This window comes from Nyctibius grandis, chromosome 25 (assembly GCF_013368605.1).
Source record: "Nyctibius grandis isolate bNycGra1 chromosome 25, bNycGra1.pri, whole genome shotgun sequence".
In the NCBI taxonomy this organism is placed as follows: Eukaryota; Metazoa; Chordata; class Aves; order Nyctibiiformes; family Nyctibiidae; genus Nyctibius; species Nyctibius grandis.
In genome coordinates, this window is record NC_090682.1 from 787,478 (window position 1) to 812,455 (window position 24,978).

Genomic DNA, 24,978 nt, shown 5'->3' on the forward strand with positions numbered 1-24,978 from the left:
CTCCTACAAATTTCACACACACCCCTAAAATGAGCGATGCTCACCCCTAAAATGAGTTATATTCTCCAAAAATGAGTGATGCTCCCCAAAAAGGGATGATGGTCCCCAAATGGGGCAATCCCCCCCCCCTAAAATGATTGATTCTCCCCCAAAATTAGTGGTGCTCACCCCAAAATGAAATATTTTCTCCAAAATCGAGTGATTCTCCCCCAAAATGAGCACCAGTCCCCAAAATGAGTGATGTTCCCCCAAAACGACGTTCTCCCACACTAATGATCCTCCCAAAAATAAATGACTCTCCCCCAAAAGTGATGCTCCCCCAAAAATGAGGAAATCTCCCCAAAATCAGTGACTTTCCCCCCCCGACTACATTCGCCCCCAAAATGACTGAATTTGCCCCAAAATGGACAACACTCTCCAAAAATGAGCAATCACCTCAAATTAGGGACCGCCCCCCCCGAAAATGAGTGACAAACCCCACAACTGAGCGATTCTCACCTAAAACCGACGCTTCCCCCCCTCCCCTTATTCCCTAACGAGCCGTTGCTAATTAACAGGTTGATTTTTTTGAGGAAAATGTGATTTTTTGTGCAATTTTTAGCCAAAAATGTGGCTCCGGAAAAGCTAAAAATGGGAAAAAATCCCCCAAAATGGGATTTACAGGCGAATTTTGATGGTGGCAGCTGCCTGCGGTGCTGCAGCCTGCTCTGAGCATCTCATTAGCCATAAATTTGCATATCTTATAAACCATTGAATATTCATGTGTCACAGGCAAGTCCTTGTCGGGCTTTTCCACCCCAAAAAAGCGCATTTTTCGATGAAAAAGTTGCAAAGCGACTTCACGAGCGGGGTCGGGGGTCGATGAAGATGCCGGAGGCCGGTTGCTTAATTAATGAAACGAATTATTTATTTCCCAGCTGTGCAAAGGGGGGGGGGAGTGGGGGGTGGGGGGGGGGTCGCGGGTGACCCATTTTCCTCGGGTTTGGCCCTGTTTTTTGGGGGGCGCCGGGGCAGAGGGGTGGGGGGTGCACGGGCAGCATCACGTCAGGTCGGGCAGAGCACTGCAAAGAGAGAGGGTGCGGGTGGGCACCGGCGCGCACGAGGGGGCACCGGGGATGGACGGGGTCGCACGAGGATGCACGAGGGTGCACAAGGATGCAGGAGGATGCAGGATGGTGCATGAGTGTGAATGAGGATGCACAAGCGCACACAGGGATGCATGAGGATGCACGAGTGTGCATGAGCGTGCACGGGGATGCAGGAGGATGCATGATGGTACCCAAGCAGATATAGAGATGCACAAGGATGCACGAGTGTGCGCAGGGATGCAGGAGGATGCACAAGGATGCATGATGGTCTGTGAGTGTGAACAAGGATGCACAAGTGCACACAGGGATGCATGAGGATGCACGAGTGTGCATGGGTATGCAGGAGGATGCATGATGGTACCCAAGCACATACAGAGATGCACAAGGACGCACGAGCGCACTGGGATGCACGAGTGTGCACAGGGATGCAGGAGGATGCATGAGGATGCACGAGTGTGCACAGGGATGCATGAGTGTGCACGAGGATGCACAAGCACGCACAGGGATGCATGAGGATGCACAAGGATGCATGAGTGTGCACGGGGATGCAGGAGGATGCATGATGGTACCCAAGCACATACAGAGATGCACAAGGATGCACGAGTGCACTGGGATGCATGAGTGTACACGGGGATGCACGAGCATGCATGGGGATGCAAGAGGATGCACGAGTGTGCACAGGGATGCACAATGATGCAAGAGTGTGCACAGGGATGCAGGAGAATGCGTGATGTTACACAAGCACATATAGGAATGCATGAACGTGTACAATGGTGCATGAGCGTGCACAAGGGTGCACAAGTGTGCACAGCGATGCATGAGGATGCAGGATGATGCATGGTGTTGCACAAATGTGCACTGGGATGCATGAACGTGCATGGGAGTGCATGAGGATGCACGATGGTACACAAGCACATACAGAGACACATGAGGGTGTACAATGGTGCACGAGTGTGCACAGGGATGCACAAGTGTGTACAGCGATGCAGGATGGTTCCTAAGCGTGCACAGGGATGCATGAGTGTGCATGAAGAGCCACGATGATGCAGGAGCACACACAATGGTGCACGAAGGTGCTCAATGATGCACAAGAGTGCACAAGAGCTCTGGGGGAGATGCACAGGGATGCACGAGGGAGGCAGAGGGGATGCACAAGGGGTGCACGATGGTGCATGAACAGTGCACGAGGGATGCAAGAGGCTGCATGAGAGATGCACAGGGATGCACGAGGATGATGAAGGATGCATGGGAGGTGCATGAAGGGTGCGCGAGGGATGCACGAGGATGCACAAGGATGCACTGGAGGTGCATGAGGGATGCATGAGGATGATAAAGGATGCACAAGGATGCACTGGAGGTGCATGAGGGATGCATGAGGATGATAAAGGATGCACGAGGATGCACAAGGATGCACTGGAGGTGCATGAGGGATGCATGAGGACGATGAAGGATGGACGAGGATGCACAAGGATGCACGGGAGGTGCATGAAGGGTGCATGAGGGATGCATGAGGATGATGAAGGATGCACGAGGATGATGAAGGATGCACGGGAGGTGCATGAAGGGTGCGTGAGGGATGCAGGAGATGCACGAGGATGATGAAGGATGCACGAGGATGATGACGAAGGATGCACGGGACGTGCACAAGGCGAGCAGGTACCTTTGAGGATGTAGTCCGTGAGCAGCGTGGGCACCTTCTCGTTCCCCTCCTTCATGGCAAACAGGACTGTGAGGGAGAAGGGAACTGTGAGCCCGGTCCTGCTGTCCCCAAAACGCCCCTTTCCCCCCCCCAAAAAAAAACAGCCTCACACTCTTTGTGCCCCAAAACCAGCTGCTTCCACCCCAAAACGGGTACTCACTGTTGGTGAGCATCTGCAGGTCCTCGACGGAGGGCGGCGAGCCCTTCTTCTCGTAGGGAATCACCGTGTTCAGGTACTGCAATGCCAAAAAAAAAAAAAAACCCAAAAAAAACCCACCCAGGAGTTTTTGGGGTGAGAAATGGGGATTTTTTTTAAAAAGGGGGTTTGGGGGACACAGGGGAAGGGGGTGTGGGGACAAAAGGGGACAGATTTGGGTAATTCTGGGGGGGAAAGGGGCAAAGGGCACCTGCTTCTCGTTGGCGGCGGGGCCGAAGGTCTGGCGCAGGCTGGAGTGCAGGATGCTGGAGATGCCCTCCATGCTGAAGCGCTGGGGACACACGTGTCATCCTGTCACCTCCCCGGGGACACGGCCATCACCCGGGGCACCTTCCCTTGGCACTAACGTCCACCCCGGCTCCCTGACTCCCAGCCACGTCCCCCCCCACCCCATCCCCCTGTCCCACACCCCCTCCTCCTTCCATCCCTGTGTCCCTCTGTTCCCCACCCACTGAAACCCATGTCCCTCCTGTCCCCCTGTCCCCTTTCCCCTCCTCTCTCCTGGCCCCACATCCCCCTCATCCCATGTCCCCTGGTCCTGTCCCCTACCCCGTGTTCGCCGTCCCACATTCCTCTGCCCCATCCCGTCCCCACATCCCTCATCCTGTCCCCACATCCTTCATCCCCCTGCCCCACATCCCCATCCCATGTCCCTCTGCCCCATCCCCTGTCCCCACATCCCTCATCTCCCTGCCCCATGTCCTCATCCCATGTCCCTCTGCCCCATCCCCTGTCCCCACATCCCTCATCTCCCTGCCCCACGTCCTCATCCCATGTCCCTCTGCCCCATCCCCTGTCCCCACATCCCTCATCTCCCTGCCCCACGTCCTCATCCCATGTCCCTCTGCCTCATCCCCTGTCCCCATGTCCCTGTCCCATGGCCTCCCATTTCTCAGCCCCATGTCCCACTGTCCCCATGTCATTCTGCCCCATCCTGTCCCCCCATCCCATCCCATCCCTCATCCCCCTGACCACGTCCCCTTGTCCCCACATCCCTATCCCATGTCCCTCTGCCCCATCCCCTGTCCCCATGTCCCTGTCCCCTGTCCCCACATCCCTCTGCCCCATCCCCTGTCCCCGTGCTGTCCCCCACCTTCCGGGGCATGTGGCTCCCACGCTCGGGCCGTCCCCCGTGCAGGCTGACCCCCCGGTCCCTGCGGCGGCGCCGGGCGGCCTCCCGCTGCTCCCGCTGCTCGCCCTGCACGGCCAGCAGCGCCCCGATGAACGCCGTCTTCACCTCCTTCTCGAAGGCCAGCTCGTCCCGCCGCGCCAGCTGGGCCACCAGCTCGGCCGACAGCGCCCGGCTCGCCGCCTCCGCCCGCCCCGCCGCCGCCGCCAGCTCCCGCGCCGACAGCAGGCCCAGCCCTGCGCGGGTAATGGGGGAACTGGGGCAACTGGGGAAACGTGCCGGGCAGGGAGGGCCATGCCCGGCGCAATAAATTAAATGTCTGGGGCAATTAGTGCCATGCCCGGGGCAATCAGTGCGATGCCCAGTGGAATTAATGTGATGCCCGGTGCAATTAGTGCAATGCCAAGTGTAATTAGTGCAATGCCCAGTGCAATTAGTGTAATGCCCAGTGCAATAAATGAAATGCCCAGTGTAATTAGTGCAATGCCCGGTGCAATTAGTGCGATGCCCACTGTAATTAGTGTAATGCCCAGTGCAATAAATTAAATGCCCAGTGTAATTAGTGCAATGCCCGGTGCAATTAGTGCGATGCCCACTGTAATTCGTGTAATGCCCAGTGCAATAAATTAAATGCCCAGTGTAATTAGTGCAATGCCTGGTGCAATTAGTGCGATGCCCACTGTAATTAGTGTAATGCCCAGTGCAATAAATTAAATGCCCAGTGTAATTAGTGCAATGCCCGGTGCAATTAGTGCGATGCCCACTGTAATTAGTGTAATGCCCAGTGCAATAAATTAAATGCCCAGTGTAATTAGTGCAATGCCCGGTGCAATTAGTGTAATGCCCCGTGCAATTAGTGCGATGACCACTGCAATTAGTGCAGTGCCTGGTGCAATCAGTGCAATGCCCGGTGCAATTAGTGTAATGCCCGGTGCAATTAGTGCGATGCCCTGTGCAATTAGTGCAATTAGCGTGATGCTAATTACCTTCCTGGGAGCAGTTGTTGTTGGAGGCGGGGGCAAAAGCGCACAGCTCCTGCAGCAGGATGGGCTCCGTGCCCCTGCCCTCAGCGTCGGCCTCTGTCTCCTCCTCCTCTTCCTCCTCCTCCTCCTCCTCGTCCTCCTCCTCCTCTTCCTCCTCGTCCTTGTCACCCTCAGGGTCGGCCTCGGGGTCAGGCGAACTCTGCATCAGCTCCTCCAGCTCCTCGATGACCTGCAGGGCACCGGCGTCCTCCAGCTGCGCCTGGATTCCACCTCCGGCCTGCAGCTACACCCTGCACAGTTCCATCCTCCATCCTCCTCGTCATCCTCCGCCCTCCCCTTCATCCTCCATCTGCATCCTCGTCATCCTCCATCTCCATCCTCCATCCTCCTCATCATCCTCCATCTCCATCCTCCATCCCCCCCTTCATCCTCCATCTGCATCCTCCTCATCAGCTCCTCCATCTCCATCCTCCCCTTCATCCTCCATCTGCATCCTCCTCGTCAGCTCCTCCATCTCCATCCTCCCCTTCATTCTCCATCTTCATCCTCCTCGTCAGCTCCTCTATCTCCATCCTCCCCTTCATCCTCCATCTGCATCCTCCTCGTCATCCTCCATCCTCCCCTTCCTCCTCCATCTGCATCCTCCTCGTCATCCTCCATCCTCCCCTTCATCCTCCATCTGCATCCTCCTCATCATCCTCCATCCTCCCCTTCATCCTCCATCTGCATCCTCCTCGTCATCCATCTCCATCCTCCCCTTCATCCTTCATCTGCATCCTCCTCGTCATCCTCCATCTCCATCCTCCTTCCTCCCCTTCATCCTCCTCATCATCCTCCATCTCGCTTCCTTCATCCTGCATCTCCACCTGCCTTTCCATGCATCTGCACCCTTCGCCCTCCGTTTGCATCCCGCGTTTGCATCCCGCAGCCAAATCCCACCCCTCCATGGGTCACTCGCACCCCAGAGCTCCATCTCCATCCAAATCTGCATCCCGCACCACCATCTGCATCCTGCTTCCTTCACCCTTCACCCTCCACCTGCACCCTGGATGCTCTACTTGCACCTGCACCCACATCTTGCATCCACGTCCCACACCCTGCGTCTCCCACCTGCACCCCACATCTGCATCCCACCTCCTCACCAGCATCCCACCTCTGGCCTCATGTTTCCATCCTTCATCCCACGCCATCCATTATTCATGCAGCACCCACACCCCACGTCCCCATCTCCACCCAAATCCCACGTCAGCACCCACAACCTGCACCTCTGTCTACATCGAAATCTACACCCCACACCCTGCATCCCCTATCCCGTGATGATGTGATTTGGCCTTTTTTTGTGCCTTCAGCACGTGGCCATGGGGTTGGGGTGGGCTGAGGCCATGCTGGGGTGGCGGGGGGGGCTGGCTTTTAGGTGACACACAAACGTTCAAGTGCCCATGGGGGCCAGGGGTACCTGCTCAGCTGTCAGCAGTGGCTCCTCGTTGATGCCCGAGTCTTGCTCACTCCTCTCAGTGAGCTCCTCCTCCTCCTTCTCGCAGAGCTGCAGAAGACACAGGCTGGGTGGCCTTGGTGGCACCACAGGCACAGCCTGGCACAGGCATGGACAAAAACATGGACCTGGCCGTGGCACAGGGACAGCCACCAAGGAACCATAGCTCAGGGGGACACACTGCATGGAGTGGTTTGCGTGGGGAGACATCGGGTGGAGACGTGGATGGGGACACTGGACAGGGAGACACTGGATGGGGAGATATCGGATGAGGGCATTGGGTGGAGATGTTGGATGGGGATGTTGGATGAAGACACGGATGGGGATGTCGGACAGGGAGACACTGGATGGGGAGATATTGGATGAGGGTGTTGCGTGGAGATGTTGGATGGGGAAGCTGGATGGAGTCATGGGGACGTTGGACAGGGAGACATTGGATGGAGAGATACTGGATGAGGGTGTTGCGTGGAGATGTTGGATGGAGACACGGGGATGTTGGACAGGGAGACATTGGATGAGGAGAAGTTGGATAAGGGCATTGGGTGGAGATGGATGGGGATGTTGGATGGAGACATTGAATGGGAACATTGGATGGAAGGATGTTGGATAGGGACACTGGATAGGGATGGATGGAGATGTTGGATGGGACTTTGGACAGGGATGCTGGATGCGGATGCTGGATGGAGACATTGGAGACATCTTGCCTGTTTCAGTGTGATTTCACCCTAAAATGTGCTGCGGCACCCCAAAAATACCATTTTGGTGCCCTGATGGTCACTGAGCCTTGGGGCTGATCAACAGCTGCCAAGCATCGCCAGGGGGTCATGTGGGGACAGGGGGGTTTTGGGGACCCAAGGAGTGGGGGACACAGTCATACCTGGGGATCGGTGCTGTCAGGGGCCTCGGCCCCGGGGTGCAGCCAGGGCTGGGGGGAGCCCCGGGGGGCGAAGCCATCGGTGAGAGCATCCCAGACCCTGCGGGGAGGTGGATGGTGAGCGGTGATCCCAAAATGTTGCTTCCCAGAAAGCCACCCTCAAACAGCATGCCAAAATGCCTCAAAACACCCCAAAACACAGCCCGAGAACACCCTGAAATGCCCCCCCAAGCCCCCCAATGCCCAAAACATCCCAAAACACCACAAATGATGTCCTAGAAGATCCCAAATGATGCCCTAGAAGACTCCAAATGATGCCCTAGAAAACCCCAGATGATGCCCAGAAGACCCCAGATGATGCCCTAGAAGACCTCAAAGCTTCTCAAAATATCATCATGAAATACTGCCCTAAAACACCCCAAAGCACCCCAAATGCTGCCTTAGAAGAACCCAAATACTTCCCTAGAAGACTCCAAATGACACCTTAGAAGACCCCAGATGATGCCCTAGAAGACACCAAATGCTGCCCTAGAAGACTCCAAATGACACCCCAGAAGACCCCAGATGATGCCCTAGAAGACCCCAGATAATGCCCTAGAAGACCTCAAAGCTTCTCAAAATATCATGAAATACTGCCCTGAAATACCCCAAAGCACCCCAAAAAGCTGCCCCGACACTTGAGATGCCCCAAACATTGCCATCAAAATAACCCCAAAGAGGTTACTGCAATGTCCCCAGATGCCCCAAAAGACCACCCTGAAATGCCCCAAAGGGCCACCCCAAAACATCATCATGATGCTCTGAAATACCCCAAAACATCTTGAAATGCCTCCAAAGCACCACGAACACCCCAAAATATCATCCTAAACCACTGCCCCAAAGCCCCAAAACCCTCTGAAAGGTCCCCAAACACCCCAAAATGCCCCTAAAGGTCCCAAAGTTCCAAAATGCACTGAAATGCCCCAAAATGCCATCCTGAAACACCCCAAAATACCTCCAAAAGCCACAATGCTCCAAAACACCACCCTGAAACACTCCAAACCACCCCCCCAAAAAAAAACCCTGAAATGCCCCAAAAAGCTGCCCCGATACCCCAAGGAAACACCCCAAAACGCCGTCACGATGCTCCAGGACACCCAATTGCCCAACACCCCAAAAATACTTCTGCAATGCCCCAAATGCCTCAAAACTCCCCAAAATACGCTAAAACACCCCAAAATGCAGTCACAGCACCCCAAAATGCCACCCTGAAACATCCCCAATTGTCACCTCGAAACAGCCCTGAAACACCCCAAAACTGCCCTGAATCACCCCAAAATATCACCCTGGAACATGCAAAAATGTTGCTCTGAAATATCCCCAAATCCACCCTGAAACACCCCAAAAACCAGCTGTGATGTTCTGAAACCCCCCCAAAACACCCAGAAGGGGGGAAAAAGGGGGGGAAAAAGGGGGGGAAAAAGGGGGACAGGGGGGGAAAGGGGGGGGAAATGGGGGGGGAAATGGAGGGAAAGGGGGGAAAGGGGGGGGGAAGGGGGGGAAAAGGGGGGGGAAAAGGGAGGAAAGGGGAAAAGGGAGGAAAGGGGGAAATGGGGGAAAAGGAAAAAAGGGGGGAAAGGGGAAAAAAGGGGGGAAAAGGAGGAAAAATGAGGAAAAGGGGGGAAAAGGGGGGAACAGGGGAAAAGGAGGAAATGGGAGAAAAAGGGGAAGGGGAAAAAGGGGGAAAAGGGGAAAAAAGGGGGAAGGGGAAAAAGGGGGGAAAGGAAAAAAGGGGGGAAAGGGGGAAAAAGGGGGGAAAAGGAGGGAAAAGGAGGAAAAAGGGGGGAAAAGGGGGGGAGGGGGGGAGAAAGGGGGGAGAAAGGGGAGAAAACGGGGGGAAAGGGGGGGGAACGAAAGGGGAGAAGGAAAGGAAGGAAAAGGGGGGGAAAAGGGGGAAAAGAGGGAAAAGGGGAAAAAGGGGGGAAAAGGGGAAAAAGGGGGGGGAAGGAGGAAAAATGAGGAAAAAAGGGGGGAAAAGGGGGGGAAAGGGTGGGGAAAGGGGAGGAGGGGGGGAGAAAGGGGGGAGAAAGGGGAGAAAATGGGGGGAAAGGGGGGGGAAGGAAAGGGGGGAAGGAAAGGGAGGAAAAGGGGGGAAAAGGGGGAAAAGAGGGAAAAGGGGAAAAGGGGGAAAAGAGGGAAAAGGGGAAAAAGGGGGGAAAAGGGGGGAAAGGGGAGAAGGGGGGAAAGGGGAGAAGGGGGGAAGGGGGGATGGGGGGAAGGGAGGGAAGGGGGGAAAGGGGGGAGGGGGGAAAGGTGGGGGGAAGGGAAAAAAAGAGAAGGAAGGAGGAAATAGGGGAAAAATGGGAAAAGGGGGGAAAAAGGGCAGGAAGGGGAAAAGGGGGAGAAAGGGGAAAAGGGGGGAAATGGGGGGAAAAGGGGGGGAAAAGGGGGAAAAGGTGGAAAAGGGGGGAAAGGGGAGAAAGAAGAAAAAATCAGGAAAACGGGAGAAAAGAGCTAAAAAGTGGCGACGTGGGGGAAAAAGGTCAGAAATGGCAAAAAAGGTCAAAAATGGGGAAAAAGGCACAAAAAGATTAGAAAATTTATCCCCAATTAATGCAAACCCACCCCGTTTCCCACCAAAATGATAGTTTTTAGCGGTGCCCCATCCACGCACATCGTGATTGCCCTAAATGACCCCAAAACCGCCTACCCCCGCCCCCCCAAGCCCCCAAAATGCTCATTTTGGGGTATTTATCCCATCTCCCTCCTCACCTGATCGTAATTTTCCCCCAAAATCACATATTTCACGAATTAACGCCCAAAACCACACGTCGATAAAAACCTATATTCCTTTTTTCAACAAAAAAGCAGCAAATAAGGAAAAAATTATCACCCCAAATGTGCTTTTTTTTTCCCACTCTTAAAGGGCCAGCGCCCTGCAGGGTCAGGCAAGCAGCACCAGCAGATTTTGGGGTTAATTATGGCCAGAATTGGTTAATAACAAGGGAAATACAACACCCCAGCCCATCCCCCATCCGTGCACAAAGGGCTCATCCAAGAATTAAAAAAAAAAACCTTGTTTTTGCCCAAACTGACCCAAAAATGACACAATAAGCAGCACAAAGCGGCGCCGCGAGGCGGCTGCCGGAGACGGCGCGGAGCTGCTGGCACAGGGCCGAATGCGTTTTTGCTCTGAAAAACCAGCGATTTGGTCAATTTGTGAAAAGAAATTTGGCTTCGGTGGAAAAAAAAACAAAATCAACAGGTTTGGGGGCTTTTGGGTTGAAAAAATGGCATTTTGCCACCCAAAAAAAAGGGTTTTTAATGAAAACTGAGATTTTTAATGCAAATGGCACTATATGGTGTGATTTTGCCCCAGATTGGCTGCCCCCCGTCCTTGGTGCAGAGCTTGCATATCGCAAGCAGGAGGCTAAGCTCTACTCACACCTTACTCAAGGTTTACACTCACCCCATTTGGGGGCTCTCCTCACATAGACTGAGCCTGCTGTGATCCCCTGCAACATGACACGGGGCACCCCTGCTGTGCCTCCTCATAGGATGCTACACAGCTACTCCAAGGATCCTACACAGCTACTCCACGGATGCTACACAGCTACTCCAAGGATCCCACACAGCTACTCCAAGGGGCTCCATGATCACGCCACAGCGCAGGGGGTTGATTTGCATGTGGTGGAGATTTCGCAAGCATGCAAGGAAGTGCAGTAGGCCCCAGATGGGCGTTACTCATAGGATACTACACTGTTACACTGATGTGCTACACAGCCACGCTGCAATGGGGTAGACTGGTCTGCATGTCGTGGGAGGGGGTGTATCTCATGACCATGCAAGGAGGCATGCGGGCTCAAGGGTGGCCTACTCATGGGATACTACACAGCTAGTCATAGGATATTACACAGCTACTCCATGCTGCTGCATGACTATGCCGCAATGCAAGGGGCTGAGTTGCATGTGGGGTGTACCTTGCTAGCATGCAAGGTCACATGCAGATCCTGAGGGAGTCCTTACTCATAGGATACGACTGCGCTATTCCCAACATGTTTTATGACCATGTCACAATGCAGGGAGCTGGTCAGGGAAGTCTTGCAATGGTGCAAGGAAGCACGCAAGCTGTGAGGGGGGCTAACTCACAGGTTACTACGCCACTACTTTGATATGTTGCATGACCACACTGCAACGCAGGGAGCCAGTTTGCATGGGGGTGGCGGATTTTGCAGGTGTACGAGGAGGCACATGCCCCCAGGAGCAAGGGGGCCTTACTCACTCCTCATCCTGGAGGCGCTCCTCCTCCTCCTGTGCCTGGAGACGTCCCCGCACAGGGGCCAGACCCTCGGTGGCAGCATCGTAGTTGCGGAAGCAGACAGTGAGCTTCTCGTCGAACTCCTGCACCAGGTCCTCCATCGACTTGAAGCTCATCATCTCGGCCGAGAAGCTCTCCAGTTCGGCCAGCGCCGGGTCCGCAGTGCGTTGCAGGGTTCCCCCATCATACCCGGGCCCCTCCTCGAACTCCTCCTCCAGGCTTACCAGGGGCGCCTCCATCCTCCTCAACGCTGACGCGCCGCCTTAGCTGCAGGGAGAAGGTGCCCATGGGGCACTGGGCTACTCACAGGTTACAACACCAGTGCTCCCCATTCCCTTTGCTGCCACTGTGCTGGCTGAAACCCTACTGCCAGGGCTATTACACAACCAGTGGTATCTCTGTAGTATCCTGGTAGTATCCCAACAGTATATTAGTACTGTCTTCAAAGCATCTTAGCAGTGCTATAGAAATATGCTGATATCCTGACACTATACTAGTAGTATTTTACTAGTAGCAACAAAGCGTTGATAGTGGCCCCAAAGTACCTTAGTGCTACCCTGACAGTATGCAAAAAGTATCACAATACTACCATTGCATTGGTAGTATCTTAGTAGTATCCTTATACTATATCACTACTACCTTAGTAGTGGCTTGAAAGTATCATACTAGTATCAGTAATGTGCTGACAGTATCCCAAAAGTTTGAGTGTTGCCCTGACAGCATCCCGGAAGTATCTTACCGCTATCTTTTCTAGTGCCCTTGTAGTATCTCAGAAGTATCCTACTGATATTCTACTAGCATCCTGACAGCATCCTAATAAAAAATGAGTACTGTCCTGATAGCACCTTAGCAGCATTGTGATAATATCCTGATAGTATCATAGTAGTGCCCTGATACTTAGTAGTATCCTAGTAATGCCTCTGTAGTATCTTAGTAGTGCCTTGATAGTATTGTGTAAGTATCTCAGCAGTATCTTTGGAGTATCCAGCTAGTATCCTGATAACATCTTAGCAGCATCCTGATAGTGTCTTTGTGCTACACTGAGAGTATCCTAGTAGTAGCCATTGAATAGCTAAGCATTGCCCTCATGTTGTACTAGCACAGGCAGGAGTATCCTGATACCATGTCAGGAGCATCCCAATAGCATCCTAGTTACATCCTAACAGTGCCCTGATAGTATCAAAGTAGTATATAAGCAGTGTCCTGATAGGATCCTAATAGTGGTGTAATGGTATATAGCTATTATAGTAGTGTCCTGATAGTATCTTGGTAGTGCAATGTAATAGCCAGATACTATCTTAGCACCATGTTACTATGCTGAAAGCAACTTAACGGTATCTGTTGTAGCATCCTGAGAGTACCCTGATAGCGTGTTAGCACTGCTCCAGTGGTACCTTCATAATAGTATCTCGGTATTATGCTGGAAGTATCTTAGTAGAGTCCTGATGGCATCCTGGTAGTACCTTAGTAGCATTCTCACAGTATCCCAGTAGCATCCACACAGTATCCTGACAGTATCTTAGTGCCGCCCTGAGAGTGCCTTAGTACTGTCTGCAGAGGATCCTGACAGCATTTCAGTAAACTCCTGGTAGCATCTTAGTAGCATCCCAGTAGTATCCTGAAAGTATCTCAGCTGTGTCTTGATAGTATCTCACTACTCCCTCCCCAGGTTACTGAGCTTATCCCAACAATAGCTTAGCAGTAGCCTCATAGGAAGCAAATAGTAACCTAGTAGTAAGCCAGTAAGAGCCCAGTAAAGGTGCCACTACACCTGGGGAGGAGGAGGAGGAGGAGAGTGGAAACATGCCGCAGCTTTTGGGGGAAAACCTGGCCAGACTGGGGCCAGGGGCTTTGAGCACCGCACACGTGCACCCTGCACCCACGTGCAGCATGTCCGCGCACACATGTGCACCCCGACACGCGTGGGGTGCGTATGATCCTCCGCAGCCCTGCAGCACGCGCACCCCGCGCACGGGCGCACCCCGCCACGCGTCCAGGGTGCACGTACCCCGCACCCCCACACGCGACCCCCCCCGCGCTCGCACCCCCCTCAAGCACCCCAAAACGCCCCCTACGCCCCCTCTGCCCATGCCCCCCCCCCCCCCCCCCCCCCCCCCCCGCAGCATCCCACAATGCACCACCCTCGCACGGATGCTGATGCGCAGCGGACCGCACACCTCCCACCCACCCCCCAACACGGGCACCCCCCACAATGCACCGAGGCGCCCGCACCCCAACCCCCCCTCCGTGCTGCACCCCCAAAATACCCCCCCCACCCCCGCACATCACCGCAACGCCCGATGCCCCCCTCGATGCGGGCACCCACCGCAACGCACCGCTGCGGCGCCAGCGCCCCCCCAGCCCATACACGCACCCCCAGACCTACCCCGGAGCCTGCACCGCGATGCACCCCAAAAACGCCTCCCCCGCGCCCGCACGTCAGCGCACCCCCCCCCGCCGCACCCCGCAATGCATCCATTACCCACAATGTACCGTGCCCCCCCCCATGCACACCCCCCCCCCCCCGACCATCCTACACGCGCCCCCGGGGGGTGCAATCCGCTGCACCCCATCATCCCCCCCCCACCCCGCACCCACCTGCGGCCCGGCATCCTCCGCTCCGAGCCGGGCGGTGGGGGGGGGCACTGCGCACGCGCAGGGGGAGGAGGGGTGACGTCACCGGGAAGGTGGGTGCAGATCTTCACGGAGGGAGCCCTGACGTCATCCCTCACCCCCGCAGGGTGGTCTTCAACCTCTTTCCAGCCCTTAAATATTGTTGGGCCCGCCCCCCCCAGATGTGCATCTGTTTATTTATATACACATATTATAATATATCTATTTTATAGATATAAAAATATATATAATATATATTCTAGACATGTACATCTGCACCCATATATTATCACAGAATCCCAGCTTGGTTGAGGGTTGGAAGGGACCTCTGGAGATCATCCAGCCCAACCCCCTGCCAAAGCAGGGTCACCCAGAGCATGTTGCACAGGGTCATGTCCAGGCGGGTTTGAGTATCTCCAGAGAAGGAGACTCCCCCCCTCCCTGGGCGGCCTGTCCCAGGGCTCTGGCACCCTCAAAAGTAAAGAAGTTTTTCCTCATATTCAGATGGAACTTCCCATGTCTCAGGTTGAGCCCGTTGCCCCTTGTCCTGTCGCTGGGCACCACTGAGAAGAGTCTGGCCCCATCCCCCTGACACCCACCCCTGAGGTATTTGTAAGCATTGATAAGATCCCCCCCTCAGTCTGCTCTTCTCCAGCTGAACAGACCCAGCTCCCTCAGCCTCTCCTCATAGCAGAGATGCTCCAGCCCTCTGACCATCTCTGTACCCCTCCGCTGGACTCTCTCCAGTAGTTCCTTGTCTGTCTTGAACTGGGGGGCGCAGAGCTGCACACAGTTACTCCAGGTGTGGCCTCACCAGGGCCATGTAGAGGGGCAGGATAACCTCCATTGACCTGTTGGCCACACTCTTCCTCATGCACCCCAGGACACCATTGGCCTTCTTGGCCACAAGGGCACGTTGTTGGCTCATGGTGAACTTGTTGTCCACCAGAACCCCCAGGTCCTTCTCTGCAGAGCTGCTCTCCAGTAGATCAGCCCCTAGCCTGTACTGGTGCATGGGGTTATTCCTCCCAAGGTGCAGGACTCTACACTTGCCTTTGTTGAACTTCATGAGGTTCCTCTCCACCCAGCTCTCCAGCCTGTCCAGGTCTCGCTGAATGGCAGCACGGCCTGCTGGTGTATCGGCCACCCCTCCCAGTTTGGTGTCATCATCATTATGTACATTATAAATAGAAATTTTTAAAAAGCTGAGATAAATATGAAATAATATTCAGACCGGTTGATAAATAAAATACAGACCTGTTGGAGAGCAGCGTAGGGGAAAGGGACCTGGGGGTCCTAGTGGACAGCAGGATGACCATGAGCCAGCAGTGTGCCCTTGTGGCCAAGAAGGCCAATGGCATCCTGGCGTGTATTAGAAGGGGTGTGGTCAGCAGGTCGAGAGAGGTTCTCCTCCCCCTCTACTCTGCCCTGGTGAGGCCGCATCTGGAATATTGTGTCCAGTTCTGGGCCCCTCAGTTCAAGAAGGACGGGAACTGCTAGAGAGAGTCCAGCGCAGAGCCACGAAGACGATTAAGGGGGTGGAACATCTCCCTTCTGAGGAGAGGCTGAGGGAGCTGGGTCTCTTTAGCTTGGAGAAGAGGAGACTGAGGGGTGACCTCGTTAATGTTTATAAATATGGAAAGGGCAAGTGTCATGAGGATGGAGCCAGGCTCTTCTCAGTGACATCCCTTGACAGGACAAGGGGCAATGGGTGCAAGCTGGAACACAGGAGGTTCCACATAAATATGAGGAAAAACTTCTTTACGGTGAGGGTGACCGAACACTGGAACAGGCTGCCCAGAGAGGTCGTGGAGTCTCCTTCTCTGGAGACATTCAAAACCCGCCTGGACACGTTCCTGTGTGATATGGTCTAGGCAATCTTGCTCCGGCAGGGGGATTGGACTAGATGATCTTTCGAGGTCCCTTCCAATCCCGAACATTCTGTGATTCTGTGATTCTGTAATATCCCCCCCCCCAAATTATTTTATTTATTAAGGGTCAAAAAAATCTTTTTCTTCTCAAGAAAAAAAAAATTAGTAGGTTTTTTTTTAAATAAACACTTTTTAAAGCAATGAGGTCACTTATGCTTTTTTTTTTTAAATCTCAGCTTAACAGTTTGCGGTGCAAGGTCTGGTTTTAAGTTCGGTTTCCCCCAATACCGGATTTAAGCTCAATTTCCCCTGACACCAGCTTTAAGCTCAGTTTAAAGAGGAATAAACATAGATATCATCTATAAAATAATACTGTGAATCAGGTCTCCCATTCAGCGACCAGGTCCCGTCGCTGGTTGCCTGGGAGAAGAGGCCGACTCCCACTCAACTACAACCTCCCTTCAGGTAGTTGTAGACTGCAATAAGGTCGCCTCTGAGCCTCCTCTTCTCCAGGCTAAACACCCCCCCGCTCCCTCAGCCGTTCCTTGTAGGATAGACCCTCCAGACCCTTCACCAGCTTGGTCACCCTCCTCTGGACTCGCTCCAACACCTCAACATGTTTCTTGAAGTGCGGGGGTTCTTTCTGATTTTTTGGCCCAGTCATTTGCCACAATCCCCACGAGACTATATCATCTAGGATTGTTACTTCTAGTTCAAAAGGATATCCTTGCCTAGGGGTATATAATTGTGCATGCTCAATCAAAGCATTTTTACAGGCATCAAAGGCTTCTTGTTGTTGCTTGGTCCACTGTCAAAGAACTTTCTTCTTAGTTAATTTCTGCAGAGGATGCATTAACACTGCCAGATGGGGGATAAAAGTTCTCCAGTACCCTAAAAGTCCCCAAAAGGTCTGTAACTGTTTCACTGTGGTTGGTACAGGAAATCGCTCAACTGCTGTACCTTATTTGGCATTTCTCTAACCTGTCCATGCCAAACTATCCCCAAAAATTGTACGGTAGTACTAGGACCCTGTATTTTCTTTGGATTAATTGCCCAGCCTCGGTCCTGTGGGTGTATTTTCAGCGATTCAGCAGCTGCAGCGATTTCTTGCTGTGACTCTGCCATAATCAACAGATCATCAATATAGTGGTAAACAGTAACAGTGCCTGACCATAGGGCAACATCAGCTGCTCTCATTTGGTGGCAGATGGAGGGACTGTGTTTGTATCCCTGAGGCAACACCTGGAAATTATATTGCTTTTGTTGCCAGGTAAAGGCAAAGTGGTCCTGGCTTTCTGAGGCAATGGCTATCAAAAAGAAAGCATTAGCAAGATCTATCACCACCTTCCAGGGCTGCAAATTTTTGCTGATTTTTTCTATAAGAGTAACCATGCCTGGTACTGTAACTGCAAGTGGGGGGGGTGACCTTATTTAATTCTCTGTAATCTACAGTCATTCTCCAAGTACCATCTGATTTTTGAACAGGCCAAATAAGATTATTAAAAGCAGTCATAGTTTCCCTAACGATTCACACTTGTTGAAGTGCCTGAATGGTTTGAGTAATTTCCTCTTCCCCCCCCCGGGATACAATACTGTTTCACGGTTATCACCTTGGCAGGCACAGGCAGCACAACAGGATCCCACTCCGGGAATCCACACAAGAGTTACAGATCGAATAGCAAATGCTGCTTGTGAAGTTTCGAAGCAGAAGCGACCGTTTAAAGTTTCAACTGTTTGTCCTGCCAGCATATTAATACCCAAGAAATATTCTGTAACTGGGGCAATTAACACGGTCACAGTGAGTGGTGTAGCATTTTCTATTGTTAAGGTCACCTTAGCTTGGAGGGCGGGGGTCAGATTCCCCCCAATCCAGAGACCTGTGATGTGGTGTCTTTATTATGAATATTACTGTGCAATACAGTAACTTCAGCTCCAGTATCCACCAGAGCTAATACATGTAACCCCCCCCAGACCACCACGTCATAGTCAAAGGAACAGAAGGGCGTCGGTCCCCCCACGGCAAGAGGCTGCAGCGGCGGCGATTTTGGGGCCAAACCTTCCGTTCTGCTGTTTGGGCATTTGCCAAGTAGTGTCGTGCGCTGCGGTGGCAGGCGCGGCGGAGGGTGGGTGCGGGGTCGGTGGTGGGGCTGGGGGTGGTCGGCTTTTTCACGTAAACGCTAACTTTTGCCATTTGCGAAACATTTCTGATGTTGTGATCCCGTTTGTTTCTGATCGTGGGATATCGGCTTGTACAAGATCATTCCCCAGCTGCCACACCAAATTAATACCTTCTTCCCATGTGCACCAGCTTACAAGGGACGACACTAATTCAACAGGTTCTGCATGTGCTGTTGAAACTGCTGCACACAACCACTGATACGGTGGAGGTGCAATAATGGCTCGCCCACCGGGACCCCTGACACTTTGCAACTGAGCACATCCCTGCTGCATCTGATCATCATGGGCTATAGGGCTTAATAGATCTTTTTCACCTGCTAATAAATGAATAGAAGCAGCTCCTCTGTCCCAAGCTCGCAAAATCCATGCCAGTGTGCTTTCCCCGCTCTTCTGCTGATAGATCTCTAAGAATTCCCTTAACTCTTTCGGAGTGTAAGTACGTGTGACCTGCACTCCCCCGTCCTCTCGTTCCTGCTGCCCCATCATTTGTATGAGGGGTCGGGCTTCCACCACCTCTCTGCCTTTTAAGTCCGGATCAAATTCAGACTCAATCTCAGGGTCCAAGGATTCACTCTGAATATTTCCATCCCACTCCTTGGGATCTCATGACCGTTCTGTGGTGAGAGCACAAACTTGGGAAATCGAAACCTTACTTTTTCCATATTTAACCCTTCGTCTATTAGCAATACGTGCTACCAACCGCTCTACATTATCTTGCAACCCACAGCACCGTTCTGCTTGAATAGTAATTACTTCTTGCGCAACCACCTTTGCATCCTGTAAAGTCCCGACTTCCTTCTCTAATTCTCTCACTCTACTCCGTAATGCAACATTTTCACGGTGAAAAGCTCTAAGACCAGGAGCTAACAACCATCCCAATCTCCAGCTAATTTGCGAGAAGAATCTGATGTCGTTTTCCATGGCCACCCATGCACAGCCGTGTCAATTGACTGGCGGGTAACCACCACCCCGTCATCTATTTCAGGCCATGCTCTGGCAGAGCCAGTGGAGCCAGGAGAGTGGCCACGGGGGCCCAGTCCTCAGTACTGGGCCATCCCGGAATGCAGGGAGTCACTGTCACGGCCTCCCCTTCTTTTTCAGCCATGGCATGGCTGTTCCTGGATCCTGCCGACTACGCCAAAATGTGTGAGCTGACACAGGCAGGACGCAGGAACAGCCACAAAACCACAGATAAAATGCAAAGAGCAAATTTATCCCTGTTAGCTTGCAAACTGGGGGATCTCCGAAGCAGCACCCGGGGCAAAGGCACACAAGCAGGGACGCAGGCACCGCGGAGCTCGGTTCCTGCTAGATAGAGAGAGAGAGATTTCGGGCCTGCTGCCTTCGCCTGGGTATTGGGGGCTTCTTGCAGGCGGCAGTTTTCCCCTGTGCTTGGATCTTCTCACAGCAGGGCTGGAATCTCTGGCATGAACGATTGGGTGCCCCTGAGTCTTATCGCAGGCCTGTGTTATCTGAACGTGGATGTTCTACTTGTCCAGCACACAAGACTAAACAACAGTTAGTAGTGTGGTAGATGTGTTTTTCAACACCCCGGGTGCAAGTCACTTGAGCGTGTTTACAATCCTCCTCCCCATCTTCCCTTGTATTCCCACACTTCGCAATGGATTGTCAGATTGCTCTGCCCACACTGCTCGAGGACAGCTTCGCTTGAATGTCTGCATTGTATCTACTGTGGCCCTGTGGCTCCTCAGCTTTGTGGCTCCTACACAGCCTCTGACCTAACTAATAATCTGCCCGTGATTTGCATTACACCAGAGGTCAGATATGGTCAGTGTCAGAATACGAGGAGAAAGTCTGAAGGCTTTCACTTGCCAAAGCAATAGGGACAAAAGGTACTTACTTCACCATCTACTTTCATCTACGCCATGGGGACCACTTTGACAAAATACTGAAACATCATGGAAGCTACAAGCAAAAACAGAGAGACACTATTAATAACCGGCAAAGAGCTGGAGAGCTCAACTGACAGGTTAGGTAGACACAAATTGCTTTTGTTCAATTTGTCAAGGAACATCTTCCTGCACAACAGCTCCTGGAGGTTTTGGGGTACAGTGAAGTTCATGTCTGACATGAGTTTTCCTTTTGCCAAAGCGAATCTCGCTCTGTTGCAACCAAAACCAAACAACTTCTTCAAAATTCTATTCTAGCACAGGAAAAACTTTCTATTTAACAGCATAGCTCTAAGAAAACATACTCAGCTCTAAATGAGTATCCTGTATCAATTTCAAGTACCGCTACGGTTCATTGCTGTAGAAGCATGGTTTCGACCCTGTCAGGAGATGAAAAGGAAGATCTGGATCAGTGAAGGAAAAAATAGGAGAACTCCTGCTGCTGCCTCAGAGCATCTCTAAAGGATAACGGAAGGCAGGAGTCGCTTTGACAACCTATTTCCGCCCGGCACCGCCCCGGCACCGCCCCGGAGCCTCCCCCGGCACCGCCCCGGCACCGCACGGCACCGCCCCGCCGGGCACCGCGGCCCGGAGCCGGCCGAGAGGCTGGCGGGGCGGGGCTGGGGCTCCCGCTCTCCCCCGGGCCGGGCCGGGCCGAGCCGGGCCGGTCCTCGCTGCCGCCGCGCCCGCTGCCAACGGCCCCCGGGCCCCTGAAGGACACCGGACAGACGCTGCCCGTGCCGAGGCCGGGGAGCTGCAAAGGGCGAAGCTGCTGCACGGAGCCCCTGGCTCTCGCTTTCACATCCCCCCCCAGCCCAGCCGGTGCCTCCGGCTTTGGCCGCTCTGCGGTTTGGGGCTGACGCCCTTTGGAGAACACCCGAGCTGTCCCTCTGGTTTGCCAGCGGACGGGCTCAGCACAACGGACACAGACACCAGGTTTAAAAGATAAGCTTACTTTTACTTGAGTTTAAAGTAGTAAAAGAGAAAGAAAGCAAGCAGCAATAAAATAATAACAGAAATCATAAATAATAAGGGAAATTCCAGAACAGCAGCTCTGGGCTCCCTGACCACGGGTGCTAAGGACTGAGACAGCTCTTGGCGACGATCAGACCGCTCCTGGCGACGTTCCAACAGCTCCTGGATGGTCTTTGCACAGCACTCAGCATAGTCCTCCCTGTCTTTGCATTCTTGTGCCAGCTGCATCTCCAGGAGGGACACCTGAAAGAGGCAAAAGCCCATGCCGTGAGGACCATCCTCCACGGTACCAGCTGTGAGGGAAGACGCACCCTCTAACTGCAGCCCCGACAAACTCTTTGTCCTTGTGGAATGGGAAGTAACAGGTTCCCAGCGTCACCCTGAACTGAACTCGCGTTATCAACAATTCCAGTTTCTTGCTGGCAGACATTCACATGTACAACACCGAGACATTCCACGGCTATTAAAGACAGAGCTTCCTACAGGATTTAGTAACCCAACTCTTTGTCTCAAAACAGAGATTTGGGCTCCCGACCCCTTAGTTCCACATGCCTTTTCCTCAGCAGGAGGAGCACTGGTTACACAAGGTACTGAAGAACTGTTCTGTTCTGGTCACGTTCAAAAACTTCACAGCCAGCACGTGGAAAGGGAGCAAACGCTCACCTTGCCTAACTCCAGAGCATTTCACAAATGAGCAGAGCACAATGTGGTGAACAAAGTCTGGGGGAAAATGAGCCTCAAAGGACTGCTGAGGCCTTGAAACTTCTCCAATTCTATTCTTTCCCGACAACACGGCGTTGTGCCTGCTGGGCTTTTTGGTGGGGGAGACCCAGCTGCTCTCACCCCATTAGGTTTGCGGCACAGCGCAGCTGCAGCAGCTCTGGCACCTTGCCCTCTGCCTGCTCCGCACTGGAGGAGATACACACGGAAAGTAAGGCGTCAAAGGGACTTCACAGCAAACAATATGCATAGGCTAGGGAGCACCACCACTGAAGAGAGGGACAGATCTGACCTTCGCTCTGAAACAACAAGGGCACCTTTGTGAAACTGGGCTTGGAGGCCTGAAAAACCCTCCTGCGCTCTGGTGGGGAACCCAGAGGTACGAGTGGGAGAAGTGACCATCTGCTGCTAAGAGCATCTCCCAGGAAGTGGGAGATCAAGTCCCAGGTCCGCTCTTTCCCAGAGCCAGAGGAGAGCCCTAAGCAGCCAGCTGAGGACCGTTCCTTGAGCGGAGCACCTCCATTTCCCTGATGGACTGCTGAAGGAGGTCCACAGTGCAGGCAGACACAACAGTCACAAGGGGAACGGGGCTCAGGTAGTTCTCTCTAGCAACACAACTTCAGCCAACTGAGGCTTCCTGGCGAAAACAGCCTGAAGACAGAACCTGACAGCTTCAGCAGGACTCTTGTCTCACTTGCCAGAGCTAAGCACCACGTACTTTACTCACAGAAATCTTACAAGCATTTGGCCCTCAACACCCATGAGGATTCACCTCCTCAGGAACACCCGGGTGTACCAGGCCCACAAAAGCACATGGAAGAGAAGTCTGGCAACTGCTGCTGCTGCCAAAACCACTGTCAAAGGATGCAATAGGGTTCAGTAGCTGGAGTGTACATTCTTACACCCATAAAACAAAGGTCCATACAGCGCTTAGGGCTCTGACTCGGTCTGATATCGGGATCCTGAGCAGCACAGAATAGCAACACGAGACTAACAATTGCCTGAAGGCCATCAGCTCTGGCCCTGCCTCACATCCCTGGAGCTCTGATACGATGCAAGCTCCACTGTTAATGGAGTCAAGGGAAAGTGGAAAGAGTCAACAAGATGAGTAAGGCTCAAGGGGAACATCCTTAGAATATTCTCTATTTTCCAGCCAGTTCCACTTTTCTGAATTCCCTCCAATCCCTCTCCCACCATGGCTGACCTTCAGGCGAGTCAGACTGGACCTGGGTGAATGATGCTGTTCGGCCATGGCCAACAGATGCATCTGACTGGATATTTGCACTGCCTGGTGTGCTCACTGCCCGACAGCCAAACAAAGCTCGGGCTGTAGCATCGGGCAAAGCTGTGCCCATCGGTACAGCCACAGCAGCTTTTGATGACAGCTTTCCTACTCCTCACCTGGTTCTGCAACTCAATGAAGCGACGTCTACAGCGAGCATGAGACTCCTCCTGTGAAGAAAACACAAGGATTTCTTTTTGGGCTCCAGTTTGGCCAGGGCCGTGGTCTATATTCGACTTCTATTAGGTCTATACTGGGGGGCTGCTGCCACTGGCATCTGCCATCGTTGCTCGGTAGGGCCAGAGCCTCCTGCCACCAAGTAAGAATCTGTTCTCACCTCTCTAGAAGCAGGGACCTTGTGCTGGCCAGACCGAGAACGTCCACAGGCACCTGACCGCGACTGACCACGGCAACGTCTCTTCAGTCTCCACCATTCACATTGGATAGGAGAAAGGCTCACAGAAACCTGCCACCAAACAAGGAGCAAAAGGACCTTGGGACATCACGGCGAGGAGATGTCTGCTCAGAGACTGTTAATTGCACCAGAGAACGCTGGGGGCAAAAAGCACTCGAAGTAGATTATGGAAGAGAAAGAGCAAGTACAGAATACAAAAGCACTAAGTATGAAATTAGAGGAGGCTGCAGCTCCCCCGGGGAGACCATGCTCCCAACCGTGATAACAAAGACAATTAATTAGGATGTTAAACCAGGCGTCTGTCCGGGGAGGCTCTGCCCGGGGCCTGCAGTGTCCCGGCTCAGCTCCATGCGTGCGGGCAGCAGCTCGACAGCAGTGGGCTTTGCTCCTCGCCTAGACTGGCCTTCAACCACGTAAGCCTCCCTGGGAGCTGCTGCTGTCACCGAAATCGGGAATAAAACCTCTTAACACCAATGTAGCATGAAGAAGCAGGCACAGCTTTATTGCAGCGCTGGGCAGCACGGCGGGTAGCCCCTCCAAAGCCGTGTGCGCCTCCCTTGAGAAATCATTCTGTATTTATGTAGTAAAATGTTACATATTCATTATAATTCTAAGAATTCCTATACATATGCATAACTTTTCCCCGAAAAGGTGGTCTTTATTATAATGAGTTCCAAGAAATCATTTCCATAGTCTCCGCCTTTAACTCCTCCGAGTTGCGCATGCGTATTTTCTTCTGGTGGTCGTGGGACGGGGTGTCCGCGATGCAGGCCGTATGTCTTCCTCGCTGTGCACTTTTCACCTCTCCTTCTTGCGCAGGCGTATTAGCACCTTGGCTCTTGGTCAAACCTCAAGACCAGTTCTAGCTGGTTCCAAAGCAAGAAGTCCAGCTAACCCTATTGTATTCAACTAGTGTCCATGATGGTCTCTTAACAGCACAAAAGGTCCAGTAACTCACCTAACGGGGTGTCCACGGTAACCTGTTAAAATTTAACAACCTATGGCTAACTCTACAGACTCTATAGCAAACACAGTACCCCTTTTCCCAGTATGCCTATCTTATTAAGATTGAATTTTATTTGATTTTTGAGTATTGGTAACACTGGCTCTGGCTTAAGCCCGTCCTAGGGAGTCCCCCGCCGCAGTCTGGCTCTGGTGCTCAGGTGGTGCATCCTGCAGGACAGTAAAGGCTCTGCAAAACCTGCCTGAGAGGCTGCTGGGCTCCCGGCGAGTCG

General features: G+C 53.1%; 3 protein-coding genes across 3 annotated transcripts in view; all 3 read right to left on the minus strand.

Annotated features, from left to right (window-relative positions):
* Nucleotides 1–920: 920 nt before the first annotated feature.
* Nucleotides 921–14,439, minus strand: FEZ1 (fasciculation and elongation protein zeta 1). The gene is made up of 10 exons (XM_068418324.1): nt 14,378–14,439; nt 11,744–12,046; nt 7,486–7,582; nt 6,573–6,659; nt 5,120–5,345; nt 4,098–4,369; nt 3,195–3,275; nt 2,948–3,023; nt 2,749–2,814; nt 921–1,061 (listed from the first exon to the last, which is right to left on the minus strand). Exons 2-10 carry the CDS (start codon nt 12,016–12,018, stop codon nt 1,045–1,047), a joined length of 1,197 nt encoding a protein of 398 aa, XP_068274425.1. The 5' UTR covers nt 12,019–12,046; nt 14,378–14,439; the 3' UTR covers nt 921–1,044.
* Nucleotides 14,440–24,800: 10,361 nt separating this feature from the next.
* LOC137673408 (protein FAM118B-like) overlaps nt 24,801–24,978 on the minus strand; it is a 43,655-nt gene continuing 43,477 nt past the window's right edge. Inside the window, exon 8 of the mRNA XM_068418167.1 lies at nt 24,801–24,916. The gene's annotated coding sequence lies outside the window, so the exon portion shown is untranslated. The remainder of the gene's footprint in view (nt 24,917–24,978) is intronic.
* LOC137673409 (protein FAM118B-like) overlaps nt 24,801–24,978 on the minus strand; it is a 32,646-nt gene continuing 32,468 nt past the window's right edge. The window contains exon 8 of the mRNA XM_068418171.1: nt 24,801–24,916. The gene's annotated coding sequence lies outside the window, so the exon portion shown is untranslated. The remainder of the gene's footprint in view (nt 24,917–24,978) is intronic.